At 52.3% G+C, this 19,528-nt stretch overlaps 2 protein-coding genes across 2 annotated transcripts in view; one reads left to right on the top strand and one right to left on the bottom strand.

Moving 5' to 3' along the window:
- LOC131570323 (zinc finger protein 665-like) overlaps positions 1–1,142 on the top strand; it is a 62,643-nt gene extending 61,501 nt beyond the window's left edge. Inside the window, 2 exon segments of the mRNA XM_058822676.1 lie at positions 495–649; positions 651–1,142. Of these exon segments, the coding sequence (XP_058678659.1) occupies positions 495–649; positions 651–1,142 (647 nt within the window).
- A 14,367-nt stretch (positions 1,143–15,509) lies between these two features.
- LOC131570440 (olfactory receptor 14J1-like) lies at positions 15,510–16,466 on the bottom strand. The gene has a single exon (XM_058822802.1). It carries the CDS (start codon positions 16,440–16,442, stop codon positions 15,510–15,512), a length of 933 nt encoding a protein of 310 aa, XP_058678785.1. The 5' UTR covers positions 16,443–16,466.
- Positions 16,467–19,528: the final 3,062 nt, after the last annotated feature.

Below are 19,528 nucleotides of genomic sequence, written 5' to 3'. Positions count from 1 at the left end.
AAAAGACAATGTGCGCACCCTTTGTTTTCTTCCCAGAACAGGATTTCCCATTCCCAAACCTTGATTGGATGGAGAAGGAGGCTGTGAGGAAGAGGAAGGATCCCCAGGACACCCAGATAGGTGAGGAGGAAGTCAGTTCCTATTTCCCCCTCTCTCCTGCTCTATCTCCCAGCCCAGCACAGCCCCTGGCTGCAGGACAACCCTGCTGCCAACACCATCCTGCTGGGGATGCACTGGGGGAATCTCCTTCCCCTTCCCTCTGGCATGGAGGCAAATCCCATCCTGTCCTTGTCCTTTTTTCCCCAGGGAAGGAACTGAGGATGGAGACCAGGGAGGAAAAATCTGCATGGCAGAACCTCGTGAAAGAGGCCGCTTTGATTCTAACGCACAGGAATCCAACAGGGAAGAAAAACCTCAGATATCTCCCATGAGGAGGGGCTCCAAACCCAGCCCAGGGTGCTTTGAAGAAGAAAGAGCCACCCTGAGCCAGGTAGGTGGGCAGAGCTTCAGCCAGAGTTCAGAGCTGGTGGTCCATGAGAAGCTTCATGGTGGAGAGAAGCCCCACAAGTGCTTGCAGTGTGGGAAGAGCTTTAGGCGGAGCTCCCACCTGATCAGCCACCAGATGATCCACACTGGGGAATGGCCCTACAAAGTGTGGGGAGTGTGGGAAGGGCTTCAGCTACAGATCCAACCTTGAGACCCACCAACGCATCCACACTGGGGAGAAGCCCTACGAGTGTCCCCAGTGTCAGAAGAGGTTTCAGACCAGCTCCAGTCTCCTCCAGCACCAGCGGATTCACACTGAGGAGAGGCCCTTCCTCTGCCCTGCGTGCGGGAAGGGCTTCAAGCACAACTCCAACCTCATCAAGCACCGGCGCATCCACACTGGGGAGAGGCCCTACCAGTGCGCCACATGTGGGAAGAGGTTTCAGACCAGCTCCACTCTCCTCCAGCACCAGCGGATTCACACTGAGGAGAGGCCCTTCCACTGCCCTGAGTGCGGGAAGGGCTTCAAGCACAACTTCACCCTCATCATCCACCGGCGCATCCACACAGGAGAGAGGCCCTATGAGTGTCCCCAGTGTGGGAAGAGCTTCACCACCAGCTCTCACTTGACCAGACACCAACGGAGCCACCAGTAAGGGATCCCTGAAAATGCCACAAATGCAGGAACAGCTTCATCCACCACTCCAGCTTCATCCCCCATGGGAGAACCCAAATTGGGAAGAGCCCTGGTGATCCATGTTCCCCATGATCCATGCTGGGAAGACACCAGTCCCTTTCCCTGCTCCTATCAGTGTAATGATGTGGCATTGAAAAACATGAGGGTCTTACCACGGCTGTGTCATTACATTCACTCCCACCTAAGAGAATTTCCAGGTGCAGAAAAGGGACACTCTGTCTCTCTCTCTCCCTGAGAAGAAGGGTGTCCTTTCCAAACAGGGGAAATTGTGGCCAGTAATACCCAGTGAGTTGTGTTTTAGTTTTCCCAGTAAATTGTTTCATTTATCCCTTCTGTTATCAATATTGTTTCAGTTCTGTTTGTCGCTTATCTTGTTCCTGTTCCTAATAAATTGTTCTTATCCCAGCCCGGGATCTTTGCCTTTGTGCTTTTCATGGGAGGCAGGAGGGCAGTGAGGGCAGCGCGGTTTTAGCAGGAGCAGAAAATTGGGGAATCCCATACCTGCACCCCGGCCCAAGGAAACCGAGCATCCCAGCTGGTCCCAGCCCTGGTGGCCATGGCAACAGCCTTGGGAGCGGGTCCCTGGTTGGGGCTGTGGGAACCTCTTCCCTCTGGTGCCCAGGGACAGGAGTAGAGGGAACGGCTGCAGCTGAGTCGGGGCAGGCTTCGGCTGGATGTCAGGAAAAGGTTTTTGCCCAGAGGCTGCTGGGGCCCTGCCCAGGCTCCCCAGGGAAGGGTCCCAGCTCCAGGGCTCTCTGAGCTGCAGCAGCGTTTGGACAGCGCTGCCAGGCCCAGGCTGGCATTGTTGGGGTGTCCTGTGCAGGGCCAGCAGTTGGACTGGAGGATCCTGATGGGTCCCGCCCAGCTCAGCCAATTCTGTGGTTCTGGGATCCCATGAGCCTGGGGATGGGGCTGCCAATGGTTGCCATGGCAACGGGCTCTGGCTGCAGGCCTGAGCTGGTGTCCATGGAAACCACCCCAGCATGGGGTCTCCATGGAGCTGCCAAGGGACTGACCATAGCAACAGGGGGCTGGTGATGGTTGCCACGGAAACTGCCCATAGCAATAGGGGGCTTCTGATGGTTGCCTGCTAAGGATCAGATTTGTCACAGGCCCTCGGAGGGGTTCCATGGGGACTTTCCAGGAGTCACCAGGCTGTTCCAGAGCTGGAATATCACAGGCACAGACAGGAGCCCCATGGAGACCTCCCAGGGCTTTCTGGGGATGGTAAAGAGCCCTGTGCTCAGAGGCAGTCACAGCCATTCCATGGTGACATCCCAGGGCACCTTGTGCTGCAAAGGCACCGATCTGTCACAGGCACTCACGGGGGCTCCATGATGACATCCCTGGTGTTCCCAGGCTGCCAAAGGGCCTGGATGTCCCAGACACTCACAGGGTTCCTGTCATGGGCAGATATATTTATATAAATATGTATTCTCTGTTATGGTAATGATTAGACAAAATTGCCTTAATCAGAAATATTTATGCCAGGATGTTAGAGACGTAAAATATATTATACAGAGCACTAGGAAATTATTTCAAACCAACTGTATTAAGCAAAACCCGTAATTAAGCAGAGATTGATGTCACTCCCCTAGACCAATGACCATGGGCAATTCCCTTTGGCTCAGCCTGGAGCAGTGACCTTGAGGGTTTCCCCACCACTGGCAGGAATCCCCACACCCCTCAAGAAGGGAAATGTCAGGAGATGCTGCCATTAAAATTTGTGACAGGGCTTTTCTCGTCTGAGGTGCTGCCCTGTCAGTCAGATGTGCCCAGGCTGGGCCAGATCAGCAGCGCTGCAGAAGCTCTCAGTGGTGTCACTTGGTTGTTCCTTTCTCTGGGGATATTTCCAGCTCTGCCACAGCTTCCGCTCCCTCTGAGGATGTTGAACTTTGAGATGGAGGAGTCAGGCTGGTTTCAGCATTATTCACCCCCAAAGCAGTGTGACACCCCTCCTTCATTTCCCACTTGGGGCTTTGCAAACAGGACCTTGTTGGAGTTGTTGGAGCCCATGGCAGGCAGAGCCTCCTGCTCCAGCAGGAACTGCCTTTCCTGTGCTATCAGCAGGGCAGGTCCTGCTGCAGGAAAAGCCCCAGGCCAGCCCCAGCACAGGGAAGGGCTCGGGCACAAGGGCAGAGTGCCATGCTGGGAGCTGTGCCAGGGAGAGCCTGAGGCACCAAAGGCACCTTGGCAGCAGCAGCTGCTTGCAGCCCATGGCCAGAAGCCTCCCTTGGCAGCCCGGCCTGGTGGCCACCACTGCAGAGCTGCTGCCTCAGGGCTCATTCCTGGCTGGGCTCTGAAAAGCCACTTCTGCCCCAGGAGCCTGACTGGGAAGCCATTGGCCCCAGCACCTTGGCGACAAGATATTAATGACAAAACTCTTCATGCCAGCAGAGCCAAGGCAGGGGCAGAGGAAAGGGCAGAGCCAGGCCCAGGGGACAGGGCTGCCATGGTGATGGCTGTAAGGTCACTGCCCCAGCAGCCTGGCTGCCCTCAGCAGACATTCTGGCCAGAAGCCTTGTGAGGGCACCCAGCATATCAGAGAACCCACAATGCAGGAATTCTGTCACTGGAGATGAGAGGGTTTCAATGGGCAACGCTGCACAAAGCTCCTGCTCTTGGACAATTCCTGGGATGGGGAATCCACTTCTCTGGAAAAACGGTTGCCATTTTGTGCCACTCTCATAATTGTAAAATCTTTCCTCCTTCTAACAAATGTTAATTTGTCCCCATTCAATTTAAAGATACTGACTCGTTTTCTGTCACTGTAGGATTTAGGAGAAAATAACTTAGAATGCTATTTTTCCCTTTTCACAGACCTTGGAGAGGACTCAAAAATCTCCCAAGATGGGATTTGGAGGCCTCATCACAAAACCAGCAGGGAGAGTCTGCGGCCTCTGTGGTCAGTGGTGTAGAGACTGAGGACTGAAAGGGAATAGCCTGGGAGGGATGGATGGGTGGTTTCAGAGAGGCTGGAGCTTTTCTTCATAGTAGGAATAAGCCTGAAGAAGACCTAATAGCACCAAGTGCAGCTTGGAAGGTCCAGACTGAACACCAGCAGAAAGGAATTTCCCTGTCAGAGCAGGGCTGTGGTACAGCACGTCCCCAGCAGGAGCCTGGAGCAGCCCAAGGCTCTGTGTGGGCAGGCAGAGGCAGGCAGGAGGCAGAGCTGTCAGCAAAGGAAGGGCCCAGCCATGTGGGGCAGCCGAGGGGTGCTGAGAGCCTGCAGGGACAGAGGTGCAGGTTTTCTCAGCAGCAGAAACACCTTTCCCTCGCTTGTCCCCACCTGTCATCACTGCCACCAGTGTTCTGCTCTACCTGGAACCTGGGGACATTTTCTCAGTCCTGTCCCTCAGAAGGATCTATTTAAAGTATGAGAAACTTCAGTGTTTCACCCTCTTTTTGAGTCCCTGAGAAGGTTTTTTGAGCACACTTTGAGGGACTGAGTCTGATGCAAAGAGCAGCAAAGCCCCAGAGGCTCATTAAAGTCCCTGTGCTGTGTCTGTGCTGCTGAGCTGGGCCGGGCTCCTGGCCCAGAGGCAGCTCCTGGCAAGGGCAGCGCTGCAGAGACACAGCTCTGGCCAAGAGCAGCTCCTGTGCACAGCCCAGCAGGGCTGGGGCACTGCCAGGGCCCCTCAGGGACACCAGCAGGGCACAGAAAGAGCTCACAGGGGCTCAGCACTGGCAGGGGCTGTGGGATGGCCCTTAGGGGGCTATGTCACAGCAGCATCTCTGTGGCTGTGTCACAGAGGCACAGAGCAGCTGGGATGTCACCAAGGGGCTGTGTGACAGCACAGAGTGGGCTGTGTGAGGTCACAGATTGGGCTGTGACATCAAAGAGTTTGTTGTGTAAGGTCACTGAGCAGCTACAGCGTCATAGAGGGGACTTTGTGACATCACAGAACAGGCTGTGAGATCATGGCATGGCTGCATGACATCATAGAGCTGGCAGTGAGGTCAAAGTATGTGCTGTGACCTTACAGAGTGTCAGTATGACATCACAGAGAAGGTTTTGTGACATCACTGAGGGGGTTGTTACATCACAGAGATGGCTGTGACATCATAGATTAGGGTTTGAGGCCATAGAGCAGATCCTGCCATCATAGAAGGTGGCTCTGTGACATCAGGGAGTGGGCTGTGACAACACTGGGTGGCTGTGTAACATCATAGAACAGGCTGTGACATCACAGTAGAGATTGTGAAATCATAGAGTGACTTTCTGACATCACAGAGACTTCTGTGACATCACAGAGCAGCTGTATCACATCATAGCGTGGCGTCTCAGAGTTGGCTCTGGGACATCACAGGGGCAGTGTGACATCACAGGGGCAGTGTGACATCATGGGGGTACTGTGACATCACAGGGGCAGTGTGACATCACAGGGGCTGTGTGACATCACAGGGGCTGTGTGAGGTCCCTGGGGTGGTCACTCTGCCCCAGCCCCCCTCACAGCTCCCCCCAGAGCAGTCCAACCCTGCTCGTGCACAGCAGGGTCCCCTGTCCCCCCGGGTCCCCCTGCCCCAAGCCCCACAGCCTCCCCCAGAGGATGTTCCACGAGATCAACCCCAGAGCCTGACACGGGGACGGGGGGCTGGGGCCCTGGGGGTGGCACAGGGGGACAGGGACCCCCCGGCAGCGTCCCTATGTCCTCCAGGGCCAGAGCCTGGGCCAGGGCTCCTTCACCCTGCTACCAACGAGGCCTTGAGACCGCTGAAGAAATCCCCAGCAAGGGAGCAGCAAAAACCAGACTGAATATTAAGGGACAGCAGCACAAAGTTCCTTGGCAAGAGTCACTCTGCTGGTGACTGGACACTTCAGGCACAACAAGGAAACAAAGCAACAGCAAAACCAAACAGAATCCAAACAATCAAACCAGAAATTTACTGAAAACTGGGGCTTTCATTCCTAAGGAAAAGAACTGTCCTTCTTATCTCGGTGCCCATGGCCAGAATTGGGATTTCACCTCCAGTATTCCCTATTGTGACAGAGTGGAGGAATTTCTTGGCTCAAGACATTTCATGTGTGGGGAGTGTTGCAGTGTGTTGCAATTTCCTGTTTTAAACTTCCCAGCCCCTTCCCAGGAGTGGCAATATCTCTCTTCCCCTTCCCCTTCCCCCTCGCCCCCTGCGGGGCTGTCAAGCAGTCTTAATATTCCAGCAAGGCCATCGTGTGGTTGGTCAGGTTCAAAAGATGCCCCTGTGCCCAGAGGTCATTGGTCTGTCTGGGTGTCATCATTGCCTGAGACCCTGCCCCTCCCACCTGGTTGGTGGCTCACCTGTCCCTTCCCTCCCCCTCCCCCTGGAGCTTAAAAAGTCACTCAGGCCATGCGGTCGGGATTCTTTTGGAGCTGTTACCTAAGCTTCAGACGTGTGTGACCATGGAATAAACTCTTGATATTAACCCTCCAGCAGAATCTCTCTCCTTTTCCTCCTCACCTTAGCCTGAAGCCTTCCCACCTGAGGCAAACTGAGTTTCCACAAGCCTGGACTTGTTTTGGCGCTCAGCTGCACCATCCAGCCAGCCAAAAGTGTCTCTGAGGTGAAACACCACAGTTGCCGCCTTTGGCCCAGGAGCAGGGGTCAGACGAGCCCAGGCACAATCTACCTGGTAATATTGGGATCTTATTCCAATAGAGGAGAAAGGGGCAGGTCCAGCCCTCCCCTGCCCTGGAAGCCCAGCCCTGCCCTGCCCTGTGACCCCAATCCCCCCAGAGCCTCTATCCCAGCCCAGCAGTGTCTGCCAGTCCCTGGCACAGCACAGGCAATGCTCCACAGCCACCTCTGCAGCCCCAGCCCAGCTCCTGAGGGACCAAATGAGCCACAGTCCCACCTGGGGGAAGGGCCCAGGAAGACCAAGGGGTATTGAAGGCTGACCAAAGGCAAGCACATATCTTGACCCTACCTCCTCTTGGAATTTCCATCTGAATGCTACTGGAATCCAGGAGCTGGTACCTCTGTGTATGCTCCTCTGTATCCTTTTTGCCTCTCTCTCTTTCTGTCCTTTTCTTCTATTTCGGTCCTTTTGCAAATTTGAGTAATGTAAAATTCAAATAGCTTAGAGTTTGTGAAGTTGAATGGGCCAAGTCAGTGCTTTAAGAAGTGTTCTATGTTGATTGAATGTCATATTAAATCTTTTGCCAAAAATTCTCTGATTTTCTAAAGTTACCAGTAAGGACTGTTTTGTTGTTTTGAGTTCCTGAGGATCTCTTGTTGGTATTTCTCCAGGAAGTCCAATTCAGAATACAGAAACAATTGTAATTCCTTTTAAATATCTCCTTGACAGAGTTTTCTACTGGATGGAAGTCAGGGCTTGTGTGCCCTGCTTGGCACAGCCCAGGCAGGGCTTTCCCAGCCCCATTCCACACTCCATTTCCCAGCTGGAGCCGCTGGTGCCTCTGAGTTGTGCTACCCCAGCCCCAGGGACGCTCTCCTTACCTGTCTATTCCCCCATGGTCTCTGGGCAGGGATGGCCTCAGTGGGGGCTGCTGACATCCTCAGCACCTTGGAGGCTGCTGCTGAATTTTCCTGCTCCAGAGGCTTGTTCAGCCTTCAGCTCTTCAGTGCAGGAATTCAGTGTCCCAGGGCTCATTAACATTCAAAACACCCTAACAAGCCAAATCTCTGGGGATAATTTGATTTCAGTTTCCAAATCTTGTGTGGTTAATAAGAGAGATTTCAGAAGTGCATTCAACTGAATATGTTCTATTTAAAAAGACAGTGAGGAAACAGTTTTTAGGTCCTGTTCAGTTCTTTTCCCTGTTCATAAATTGATATGTGCAATTTCCAGTTGACACTGAATCCAAGTACCTCCTCATGCAGTTTGACTGGGTATGAAAATCAGGACCTTTCATGGCTGACAATCAATCAGACTCTGTCCCTACCCCCACCCCACTGTTTTCCCCATCCAAGGCTGGCACTCAGAGCAGCCTTGTGCAAATCTGAGCTCCCTCCAGCCCACACTGGACCTAGCCAACAGACCACAGTTGAACAGGATATAACTTAATAAAAATTACACCATTAAAATAACAATCACACAATTCCAAACTCTGAGCTATGTGCAATGTCCCAGCATGTCTGATGAGTCCACTGTTCACAACTGATTTGCATACTAAAATTAATTTTTGACTAGTGTGGTTCTGTGATAGATATAAACACAATTGAGTTCTTGTATCAGGACTCTTGGCCTGGACTGAGGACAGAACAGCACAAACAATTCCTGATTTGCAAATCTATCAGTGGTGGATGGAGAAGGGAGGTCAGGCTGCTCTTGGTGTTGAGGAAATGCTGAAAGCAGCCTGACTCATTTCATTTCCTCATGCCCTGGCTGATCTCCCCTCTTTCCCCTTCCACCCATTGGCTTTTGTCTCCCCCCAGCCCCCTGTGAAGAGCCTGGCTCTGTGTTCTCCATCCCCTCCTGGCTGGCACTGCCAGGCTGGCATGAGGAGCCCCTCAGCCTTCCCTGCTCCAGGCTGGACCAGCCCAGCTCCCTCAGCCTCTGCTCACAGCCCAAGGGCTCCAGCCCCACCTTGGAGGCCCTTCCCAGACCCTGCTCCAGCTGCCAGACATCTTTCCTGCCCTGGGGAACCCAGATCAGGCCACAGTGACCTGGATAATCCCAGTCCTTGATGTCCTGATCACACAGCCCTGGCCCCTTGTCCCCTGTCAGGCTCTGGGGTGGATCCTGTGGAACATCCTTTGGTGGAGGCTGTGGCTCCAGGTGGGCCAGGGGGATCCTGGGGGACAGGTACCCTGCTGGGCATGGACAGCATTGGAGTTGGTTGGAGAAACTGTGAGGGGGAGCTGGGGCAAAGTGACCAAGCCAGTGACCTGACACAGCCCTGCTGGGATGTCACACAGCCCCTCTGGGATGTCACAGCCTGCTCTGGGATGTCACAGCCCATTCTCCAATGTCACACAGCTGGTCTCTGATGTCACACCAGAGTCTGTGATGCCGTAGTCTGCACTGTGATGTCAGACCTCTGCCCTGTGATGTCACAGCTGGCTCTGTTATGTCACAGAGGCAGTGTATGATGTCATAGCTCTCAATGACCTCACATAATCCACTCTGTGATGTCACAACCCACTCTGTGACCTCTTGTTACCAGATGATAAATTGTTTCCACCAGCTGAGCTGACACCTGGAGCTTGTTCTCAAAAACCCAGGCCTATGGAAACTACACAACGCTCATTGTGTTAGAAGGGGAACTGGAAGTTCAGCAGCCTCAGTGTCCTTCCAGCTCAGCCAGGCCCATGGGAACATTGGGGTCCACGACCACCAGGGACCACCAGAGAGCCCCCAGGACATGGGTGAAGGGGAGGGGAAATATGTTAATGATATTCAGGAAACGATTGTCACATGTGTGTTTAGTCCAGGACAATCAATGAATATGTATGCAAAATACAGAAAATAAAGAGAAACCCTCCTTTACTCTATTACTGCGCCTGAGTGGGCGCAGCTGGTGAGAGAGAGACAGTGAATCTTGTTTCTTGAATCAAAAGGCTGAATTTATTAATATAAGATATAATACATTATAGTTATACTAGAAAGAATACGGAGAGAGGTTTTGCAGAGCTGCTAGGCTAGATAGACATAGATAGAAAAGAATCCACAACAAAGCTGTGGCCAAGGACTCAGTCCCCTGGCTTGCACTGGTGATTGGCCCTTAATTATAAACATAAAGCATGAACCAATAACCAATCAAAATAGGTGCCCCTGTTGCATTCCCCAGCAGCTGATAATAGTTGTTTACCTTGTCTTCGGAGGCCTCTGGCCTCCCGAAGACACAGAAATCCGAAAGAAAGGATTTCTGTCGAGAAATGTCTGCGACATCTCACCTTTCTAAATTGTATAAAAATAAAAGAAAAATGCTGATGTGGAATGAACAGGAAATTCCTTCACCTATAAAATATAGAATACTCAAAAATCACTAAAACAATCCTACAATATAAGAAAAATGCAAAATACAATGTAAAGAGAATTTGAGTCCATGCAGCTGAGTTTCAGGAACAGTTCATCAGCTGAAGTTGTTTCTTTTGGACATCTGAGAGTCCTTTTTGTCCTGAAATCAGCATAACACAATTTTAAACAATTTAAAACAATTTAAAACAATTTGAACAATTTAGGAATGTCCTTTCTGGCCCTTCAATGCTTCAGGGCTTCAGAGCTGCTGCCCGCTGTTTTCAATCTTTTTTTTTTTTTTTTTTTTTTTTTTTTTTTTTTTTTTTTTTTTTGATTGAAAGTAAAAGAGCAGCACCGAGCAGAGCAGTGCCAGAGAAGGAAAGGCCCTGGGGCCCTGGCCCATGCTGGACCAGGAACCCAAAAAGTGGCTCACAAAGGGGGACCAGGTCCAGTAGGAGAAACCAGAGTCCCCAAAAACACAAGGAGGCCACGCAGTGGGGCCAGCCCAGGAATTTTTTGTGCCCAACGGCCCAGGCCAAACACATAAGGCAGGCTGTGCATTTCCATAAGCCTGAACTCTGCTGCCAGCACAATGGCAGCATGGGTAGTGAGACACTTCCTTTCCCCTAAACCACTGAGGCATGCCAGCAGCAGGGAAATAGAAGCTGCCCCGAGAATCTTCATCTCGGGTCTGGGAATGTTTGTTTCCCACAGCAACACGGCACCACCCCCACCGGGCTGGGGACCAAAGGCAGAACTTTTGGGAGCCCCCTCCCCCTCGCCCCTAGGACACAAGAGGGGCGGAAGAGATGGCAGCCTCCATGGGACAGCAACCGAAACACCAGCCCCCAAACCGCCGAGCTTGAAAGCCGGCAGCTGGACTGCCGCAAGAGTCAGCTGGCGGGCAGGCCCCGCTCCACTGAAGGAGAGACCAGCCTCTGGGGCCGCTTCCTGGGGCGGGCCCAGGGCTGGCGGGCTGGCCATGGGGGGCGCCGGGCCGGGGTGGGGGCCCGCGGGTTCAACGCCGTTTTCTGCCGCTGACTCTGGGGCTGTCTCGGCTTGAGGCGGCGGGGACGCGCGGGATCACGGCTCCGCCGCGTCCCCCAGCCCTGAAAGCGGCGGTAGGCACGGCGCGGGACGGGCGCCGTCCCCCGCCGCTGACTCCGGGGTCCGCTGCGGAGGCGCAGTCACAGTCTCCGTCACAGCGCAAACAGGAAGCAGCGGAGCCGGGACAAGCGGTGGAGCATCGCTGTTGCTTAGCAACAGGTCAATCGCCGGAAGTGCTGTCTCTTCTGCCTTCTCCGACACAGGCTCTGGCAGGGGCGGGGAGGCCAGTGAAACCGAGGGTGGGACCGCCTGGAGTGACGGCTCTGGCAGGGCCGTGGAGGAAACCTCAGAGACCGGTGTCACCCCCATGTGTGAAGGAGGCGGAGTCTGAGGGGCCGGCGCTGGCTTGAGCGGCCACTCCCATCCCCCCGGAGAGAGAGAAGGGGGGGAGGAGAAGGCTCCATCTAAACATGCTCCGGAGCAAGAGTAAAAAAAATCTTCTTCGCGCCGCGAAGTTTCAGCCCTAACCTCTGGCCTCCCGAAGACACAGAAATCCGAAAGAAAGGATTTCTATGGAGAAATGTCTGCGACAGTACTCAGCATGCACGGCTTTGGGAGGAGCTATCCCCTGTTCATCCAGCTGAATAAAGAATGCAGCTTCTTAATGCTACACTGGGGTTAAGGAGTTTTCTGTTTTACTAAATTTTTCGTAACACTCTCACTGCCAAGAAAAGCTCTGTCTGGTGCTGTTCACAAACAGAGAAGGGCTGGTGGCAGATGTGGGGCTCAGAGGCAGCCTGGGGCAGAGTGACCATGAAATAATCAAGTTTTCAATATTCTGTGAAAGAATGAGGGGCAGTAACAAAACTTCTACACTGGAATTAGGAAAGGCAGACTTTGGCCTGTTTAGGAGGCAGATTTGGGGAATACTGTGGTATCTCAGCACCTCAGGACTGATGTGCAGAGTGACCGAGACCACCCTTGGGGGGTTCGGGAGTCCTGGAATGTCGTCAGAAGTGTCTGGTGGCTGGACTTTGATCCTACGCGGGAGACGACACCTGTATGAGGATGGGAGGATTTCACTGGGGTGAATGGTGAAGGGATAAGTTAATTAGAGTGTGAAACACAGGGTTTAAGATTTCTGTACAGGGGGTCTAAAGAAGTAAGATGGAGGAATTGGGGCGTGTCCTGTCCTTCTTCTTCTTCTTCTTGGCCTCCATCTTCTGTGGTGATGTTGGCAATTTAGGATTGGTTATTACTAAAGGTGTACTGGTCAATAAGAGTAAAAGGTATTGGGGGAAATAGGTAAATATTGTATACGTAGTTTTGAGTATAAAGATAGGTGACCTCCCCGGGGGCTCTCAGTGTGCTCATGGCTGGCTTGCTGTGCAGACCTCTGTCGGGCCAAGAGAAAATCTTTTAGATAAATAACTAATAAACACTGAAGACCGAGAAAAAACCTGAAGCCTCTTCTCGTCCTTTGAAGCCCGGGCTGCCCAAGACCACCCCGGGCCTTTCCAGGTCATTAAAACAGCTGAGAAACCGACAGAATACCAAATCAGGTACTGATTGTTTTAAGGGAAACAGCCCTTAAAAACAAATGGGGCCCAGGAAGGATGGACACATTTCAAGAAAGTAATGTTAAGCGGGAAGCATCAACATTGGATAGAAGCTCAGGCAACTTAGGAAGTGTTTAAGGATGTTGTTAGGTCATGCAGAATGAAAAGCTGAGATGTGAAAGCTCAATTAGAACTTAACCTGGCCACTTCTGTGAAAAATAATAGGAAATGTTTCTATAAATAAACTAATAGCAAAACATGGGATAAGGCGAACCTCTACTCTCTGTTGAATACAGTGGAGAATATAGTAACCAAAGATAAGGAAAAGGCTACACTACTTAACACCTTGTTTGTCTCAATTTTCAATATTAAGACAGGTTGCCCTCAGGACAAGTGTTCTCCTGAGCTGGTAGATGGGCACAGGCAGCAGAACAGCCCCTGGAATCCAGGAGGAAGCAGTGGGTGACCAGCTGAGCCACTCAGATGCTCACAAGTGTATGGGATCAGACAGGATCCATCCTAGGGCAATGAGGGAGCTGTGGATGAGCTCCCCAGGCTGCGCTCCATCATTGACCATCAGTGCTGCCTCAGCAGGGAGCTCCCAGAGGACTGGAGGTGCCAGTGTGAGCCCATCCCCAAGAAGGGCTGGAAGGAGGATCTGGGGACCTCCAGGCCTGTCAGCCTGACCTGGGTGTCCAGTGAGGTTATGGAACAGATCACCCTGAGTGCCATCCCAGGGCACCCACAGGATGGCCAAGGGGTCAGAGCCAGCTAGTGTGGATTTAGGAGTGGCAGGTCCTGCCTGAGTGATCTGATCTCCTTTTATGACCAGGTGACCCACCTGTGGATGCAGGAAAGGCTGTGGATGTTGTGTGCCTGGAATTCAGCAAAGCCTTTGACACTGTCTCTGACAGCATTCCCTGGAAAAGTTGCAGCCCATGGCTTGGGCAGGTTCTCTCCTTGCTGGGAGATTTAAGAACTGGCTGGAGGCTGGGCTCAGAGAGTGGTGGGGATGGTGCTGCACCCAGCTGGTGTCCAGGCAATGGTGGTGTCCCCCAGGGATCTGTGTTGGGCCCAGTCCTGTTTAATATCTTCACTGGTGATCTGGGTGAGGGGATCGAGTCCACCATTCACAACTTGCAGATGGCACCAAACTGGGTGTGAGTGTGGATCTGCTGGAGGGCAGGACAAGAAGACACAGCCTTAAGCAGCACCAGGGGAGGTTCAGGCTGGAAAATAGGAAGGAGTTCTTCACAGAAAGGGTGAGTGAGAATTGGAATGGCTGGCCAGGGGGAGGTGGCAGAGTCCCTGTCCCTCTTCAGTGGCACTTAGCGCCATGGTCTGTGTGACAAGGCAGTATTCGGGCATTGGTTGGACTTCATGATCCCAAAGGTCTTTTCCAGCCTATTTGATTCTGTCATTCTGTCATAATTGGGACACTCTGGGGCCATTGTGACACTACAAGGCCTCATGGAACTAAGAGGACCATGGTGACACCATGCAGCCCCACAGAACCAGGGGTCCACTGGGGCCAAATGGAACCAGGCAGTGCACCGTGACACTCTGGGTCCTTGTGGAACCACAGAGGCCATTGTGACACTGCAGGGCCTTGTGTAACCAAGGGGTTTCACCATTTTGACACTAGAACACCAAGGAGACCATTGGGAGACTCCAGGGCCCAGTGGAACCAAGGGGCCATTCTGACACTGCAGGGCCTCATGGAACTAAGGGGACATTGTGACAGTGCAGGATCATGTTTCACCAAGGGGCCACTGTGACACGAGGGGGCCTCAGGGGATCTGGAAGAACGTTGTGACACTGTGTGGCCTCGTGGAAACAAGGAGTCCATTGTGACACTGAGGGGACTTGTGGAACTACAGAGACCATGGTGACAGTGTGGGACCTCATGTACCCATGGGGCCATTATGACACTCTGGGGCCTCATGGAACCAAGGGGCCACTGTGAAACTGCAGCACAAGCAAGAACATGTGAAGCCCCATGGAACCAAGGAGTCCATTGTCACATTTTGGGGCCCCACGGAACCAAGGAGACCATTGTTGCTCTGCATGGTCTCATGGACCCAAGGAGAACAGTGTGACAGTGCAGGGCCTTGTGTAACCAAGAGGCCATTGTGTCACTGAGGGGCCCCCTGGAACCTAGGACATCTTTGCAGATGACACCAAGCTGGATGTGAGTGCTGATCTGTGGGAGCATAGAAGGGCTTTGCAGAGAGACCTGGACAGGCTGGATTGAGGGGCTGAATCCAGCAATTTCAGGTTTAAAAAATCCAAGTACCAGGCCCTGCAATTTGGCCCCAGTGCTATAGGCTGGGGATGGAGTGGCTGAACAGCAGCCAGGCAGAAAGGGACCTGCAGGGACTGATGAACAGCAGGCTGGACATGAGCCATCAGTGTGACCAGGTGGCCAAGAAGGCCAATGGCTCCTGGCCTGGCTCAGGAATGGTGTGGCCAGTAGGAGCAAGGCTGATGTGCCAGCACTGATCTGCCTCCAGCTCTGCACACAGACATTGCTGCTGCAGCTCCAGAGAAGGCAACAAAAGGGCATCTCTGCAGAAAACTCTGCTGGGACATCCTTTACTTCCTTTAAATACACCAAGAGTGCAGTCCCCCATTGACACAGTCTGTGGCCACAAGGAACGTGGAGAGAAACAAAATGAGAAATGGCACAAGCAATGATGTTTCTTTGTGGACAGAATGGAAAAACTAAAAAAAAGGAAAGAAATCTCCAAAATGAAACCAACAAGAAGTATCAAAAACTAGTTTTATTACAAGTGATTTGCAGAAATTGACCAGCAGTTTAATGTTCCTGAAAGCACCCAGTCATCAGTCTCCTCACAGCAGCCTTGAGCTCCTGGTTCCTCAGGCTGTAGATGAGGGGGTTCAGGGCTGGAGGCACCACTGAGTACAGAACTGACAAAGCCAGATCCAGGGATGGGGAGGAGAGGGAGGGAGGCTTCAGGTGAGCAAACATGACAGTGCTGATGAACAGGGAGACCACAGCCAGGTGAGGGAGGCAGGTGGAAAAGGCTTTGTGCCGTCCCTGCTCAGAGGGGATCCTCAGCACGACCCTGAAGATCTGCACATAGGAGAAAACAATGAAAACAAAACAACCAAATAGCAAGCAGGCACTAACTGCAATTAGCCCCAGTTCCCTGAATGAGGAATTTGAGCAGGAGAGCTTGAGGATCTGTGGGATTTCACAGAAGAACTGGCCCAGGACATTGCCATGGCACAGGGACAGGGAAAATGTATTGGCTGTGTGCAGCAGCGAATAGAGAAAGGCACTGGCCCAGGCAGCTGCTGCCATGTGGGCACAAGCTCTGCTGCCCAGGAGGGTCCCGTAGTGCAGGGGTTTGCAGATGGACACGTAGCGGTCGTAGCACATGATGGTCAGGAGATAAAACTCTGCCCCAATAAAGAAGAGAAAGAAAAAGAGCTGTGTAGCACATCCTTTGTAGGAGATGTCCCTGGTGTCCCAGAGGGAATTGTGCATGGCTTTGGGGACAGTGGTGCAGATGGAGCCCAGGTCAGTGAGGGCCAGGTTGAGCAGGAAGAAGAACATGGGTGTGTGCAGCTGGTGGCCGCAGGCTACGGCGCTGATGATGAGGCCGTTGCCCAGGAGGGCAGCCAGGGAAATGCCCAGCAAGAGGCAGAAGTGCAGGAGCTGCAGCTGCCGCGTGTTTGCCAATGCTAGCAGGAGGAAGTGGCTTATGGAGCTGCTGTTGGACATTTGAGCTGTCTTGGCATGGGAATCTGTAAGAAAAGTAATCATGGAATAATTGGGTTTGGAGAGGACTTTGAATATCCCAGCACATCTTGGGGGCACTTTCCCCCCACTGCCTGCCCAGGGCTCTGCTGCCTGGAGCTGTCCCTGCCAGCAGCTGCTTCCCTGTGCCCAGGGCTAGGCCCTGCCAGTGCTGCCAGAGCCCAGCCCAGCCCTGGGGACTCAGCTCTGCCCTGAAGACCCCTCCCAGCTCTGGCACTGCCCAGGGGATGCTCTGGCTCTGCAGGCTCTGATAGGAATGTCAGAGCAACCATGAGGAGGCTGGAAAAGCGACACTGATGCTACCTCAAAGGGGCCCTGTGCAGATATCTGTCACTGCCTGCTTTATTCAGATCTGAGACAAAATGTTTTTATTATTCCATTCTGAACTGAGAGATGAAAATCTATAGGGTCCATCCAGGTCACCCAGAGCAGTATATTAAAAAAGCAGGATTTTCGCTTTTATGCAGCCCCTGCCTTGCTATGCTCCCTGTATAATGTACTTGGAAATGTGCTGCAGTTAAATGTCATGCTAAGAGCAGCCCTGAACAATGCAGCATCCTCACCACACAAGCAGAACACTTCCAAGCCTTACCAGCTGTCTCCTCCCACCCAGATCTTGTCCCCCAGTGCTGGCAGCAGCTGCCAGGGCTGGCTGAGAGCATTCCCTGGCAGCAGCAGAGTCCCTGCCCCAGCACAGCGCCCTGGGCTGCAGGACCCTGCTCTGCACAACAGCCCTGGGCACCCCTGGCTGCTCTGCCCAAGAGACAATCAGAGAATGTACTCACGGGGTCTGTAGTCATTGGGATGTTCCAGCTTGAGGAGATGGCTCCAGGAGCTGCAGCTGCATTGTCCTGCAGCCAGAGGTTCCTGTGCCAAGGGCTGGCAGTGATTCTGCCCCAGGCACTTCTCAGCACCTTCCCAGCCCTGACTGATTGAAGCTCTCTGTGCCTCTGTGCTGTGCTTGGGGTGGCTGCAGGCAGTGCCCCAGTCCTGCTGGGCTGGCAGAAGAGCTGCTCATTAAGAGAAATGTGCTTTTGAAGCTCTTCTTGGTTACCAGGAGCTGCCTCTGGGCCAGGAGCCCAGCCCAGCTCAGCAGCACAGACACAGCACCAGGACTTTAATGAGCCTCTGGGGCTTTGTGCTGAGGCCCTGAACATCAGTCCCTTAGAGGGAGCTGAAGAAACCTCTCCAGAACTCTAAGTCAGAATCCATCTCTAAAGTTTCTTAGACTTTTACTTGGTCCCAGTGAGGGACATGACTGAGAAAGTGTCCCCAGGCCCCAGGCAGAGCAGAGAACTGGAGGCAGTGATGACAGGTGGAGACAAAGAGAAGCCAAGTTTTGGTGCTCTGGGGCACAGCAGGGTCCGTGCCACCAAGGGCTGGGAGGAGGCATCTTGTCCTGAAGCACTGGGGCCTCCTGGCACAGCCCCAGCCAGGCTGGGCACGGTCAGCCCCTTGTCCTGCCCTCAGCATCCCCCCTAGCCCACATCCCAGTGGCCTCAAGGATCTGCTGGCAAGAGTCCCTGGGGAGCCTTGGCCAGGAATGGCCCTGGGGGCTCCTTAATGCTCCCTGCAGGTACTGCAGGTTTTTCAAAGGACTTTGGGTTTGGCTTTTGCCTTGGAGTCTCTGAGATGTTTGTGCACTCATGGCCTCCAATTATCTACTAAAGTCCCTGGAGAGGCTTTGTCAGTAACAACACTCATTGGGGGTCATTAATGCTTCAAGGTATTTCAGTTATTTTCAGGTACTTGGTGTTGCCCTTTGGATACAGACTCTGTGAAAGGTTTGTTCAATCATGGCCCCAATTATCTATTTTAATGAGTCCCTTGAGAGCTTTGTACTGACATTCAGTGGGGTTCATTAATGCTTTGAGGTACTCAAGGTTTTAAGGTACTTTGGATTTTTCTTTCTCCACTCTCCATCTCTGAGAGGTTTTTGTGCCATCCTGGCCTCCAATTCTCTCCTGCAAGGAGTCCATGAGGAGCCTGTGTTGGAGAGGGACCTCAGTGGGACCCATTCATGCTTTGAGACACTTTGGGTCTTTCCTCTGACTGACTCCTGGAAAGGTTTGTGCAATCTCCTCTCAGGCCCTGAGGTTCAAGGGCTCAGCTTCAAATGCACCTCAGAGCTCATTAGGATCAGGCAAGTCCTGCCAAACCATGGCTCTGCCTTGATTTCCCTCTGGTCTGGAGCAGTTCATCAGGAAGATTTCCTTTTACAGTTACAGAGAAATGTTTCAATGAGCTTCTAAGAAATATGTAATCCTATTTTAAAGACTGTATTTTATTACTTTTCTCTTTTGAGAAGAGGTGATTGCAGCATTCCATTCCTGATATTGATGTAGTGCTGCTCCTAAGGAGGTCTGGCCATGTCAGAAGAGTTATACATTGGAACTGGAGTCCATTGTGGACAGCCACACCTCAGATTCCCCAACCCCATGTGAGACATGATTTTCACTTTCAATATTTTCAATGGTTTATTAAATCCTTATCAAAATACAACAGAAGGTTCTTGATTTCATATCTTTTCAAATACAACAGAAGACTGAATAAAGAAAACAATACAGTGCCGGAAGCAAAGAATTCAGTCACCATGTGCTCATCTACAAAATGGATGCTCTGTCTTTTACACCTCTAGCCCCTCCCAAAGTCTTGTCAATCGACTCCTTTTTCTCTGTCTAGTGGCAGAGATCACTGTCATACACCTTGACTGGAGGTCAGGTGCTGCCATAGTAACAAGCCGACCCTCCCAATTGCCCCAACTACTGAGGCCATCCTGTGATAACAATGCAAGGGGGAGGGGAAAGATAACTATACATCTACTAAACTTCTCTTAACATATATTTAATATTCACCCCTTAACTGTGAGAGTCAACCATAGAATTACTCATCTATAACAAACCTCCTTTTCTTTTTGTAGAAGTCATTTTGCACGAACAATTTAAGTAAAAAAATTTCTGTCTCTCTTGAATGAATCACACCAGCATCTGTTGATGTGGCCAAGGACAGTGGGAACAGGAGAAAAAAATCTCAGGTTTTCCTTAGACACA

This window comes from Ammospiza caudacuta, chromosome 34 (genome assembly GCF_027887145.1).
Source record: "Ammospiza caudacuta isolate bAmmCau1 chromosome 34, bAmmCau1.pri, whole genome shotgun sequence".
Lineage (NCBI taxonomy): Eukaryota > Metazoa > Chordata > Aves > Passeriformes > Passerellidae > Ammospiza > Ammospiza caudacuta.
The sequence above is the reverse complement of the archived record's forward strand: the minus strand, read 5'-3'. Positions and strand labels throughout refer to the sequence as shown.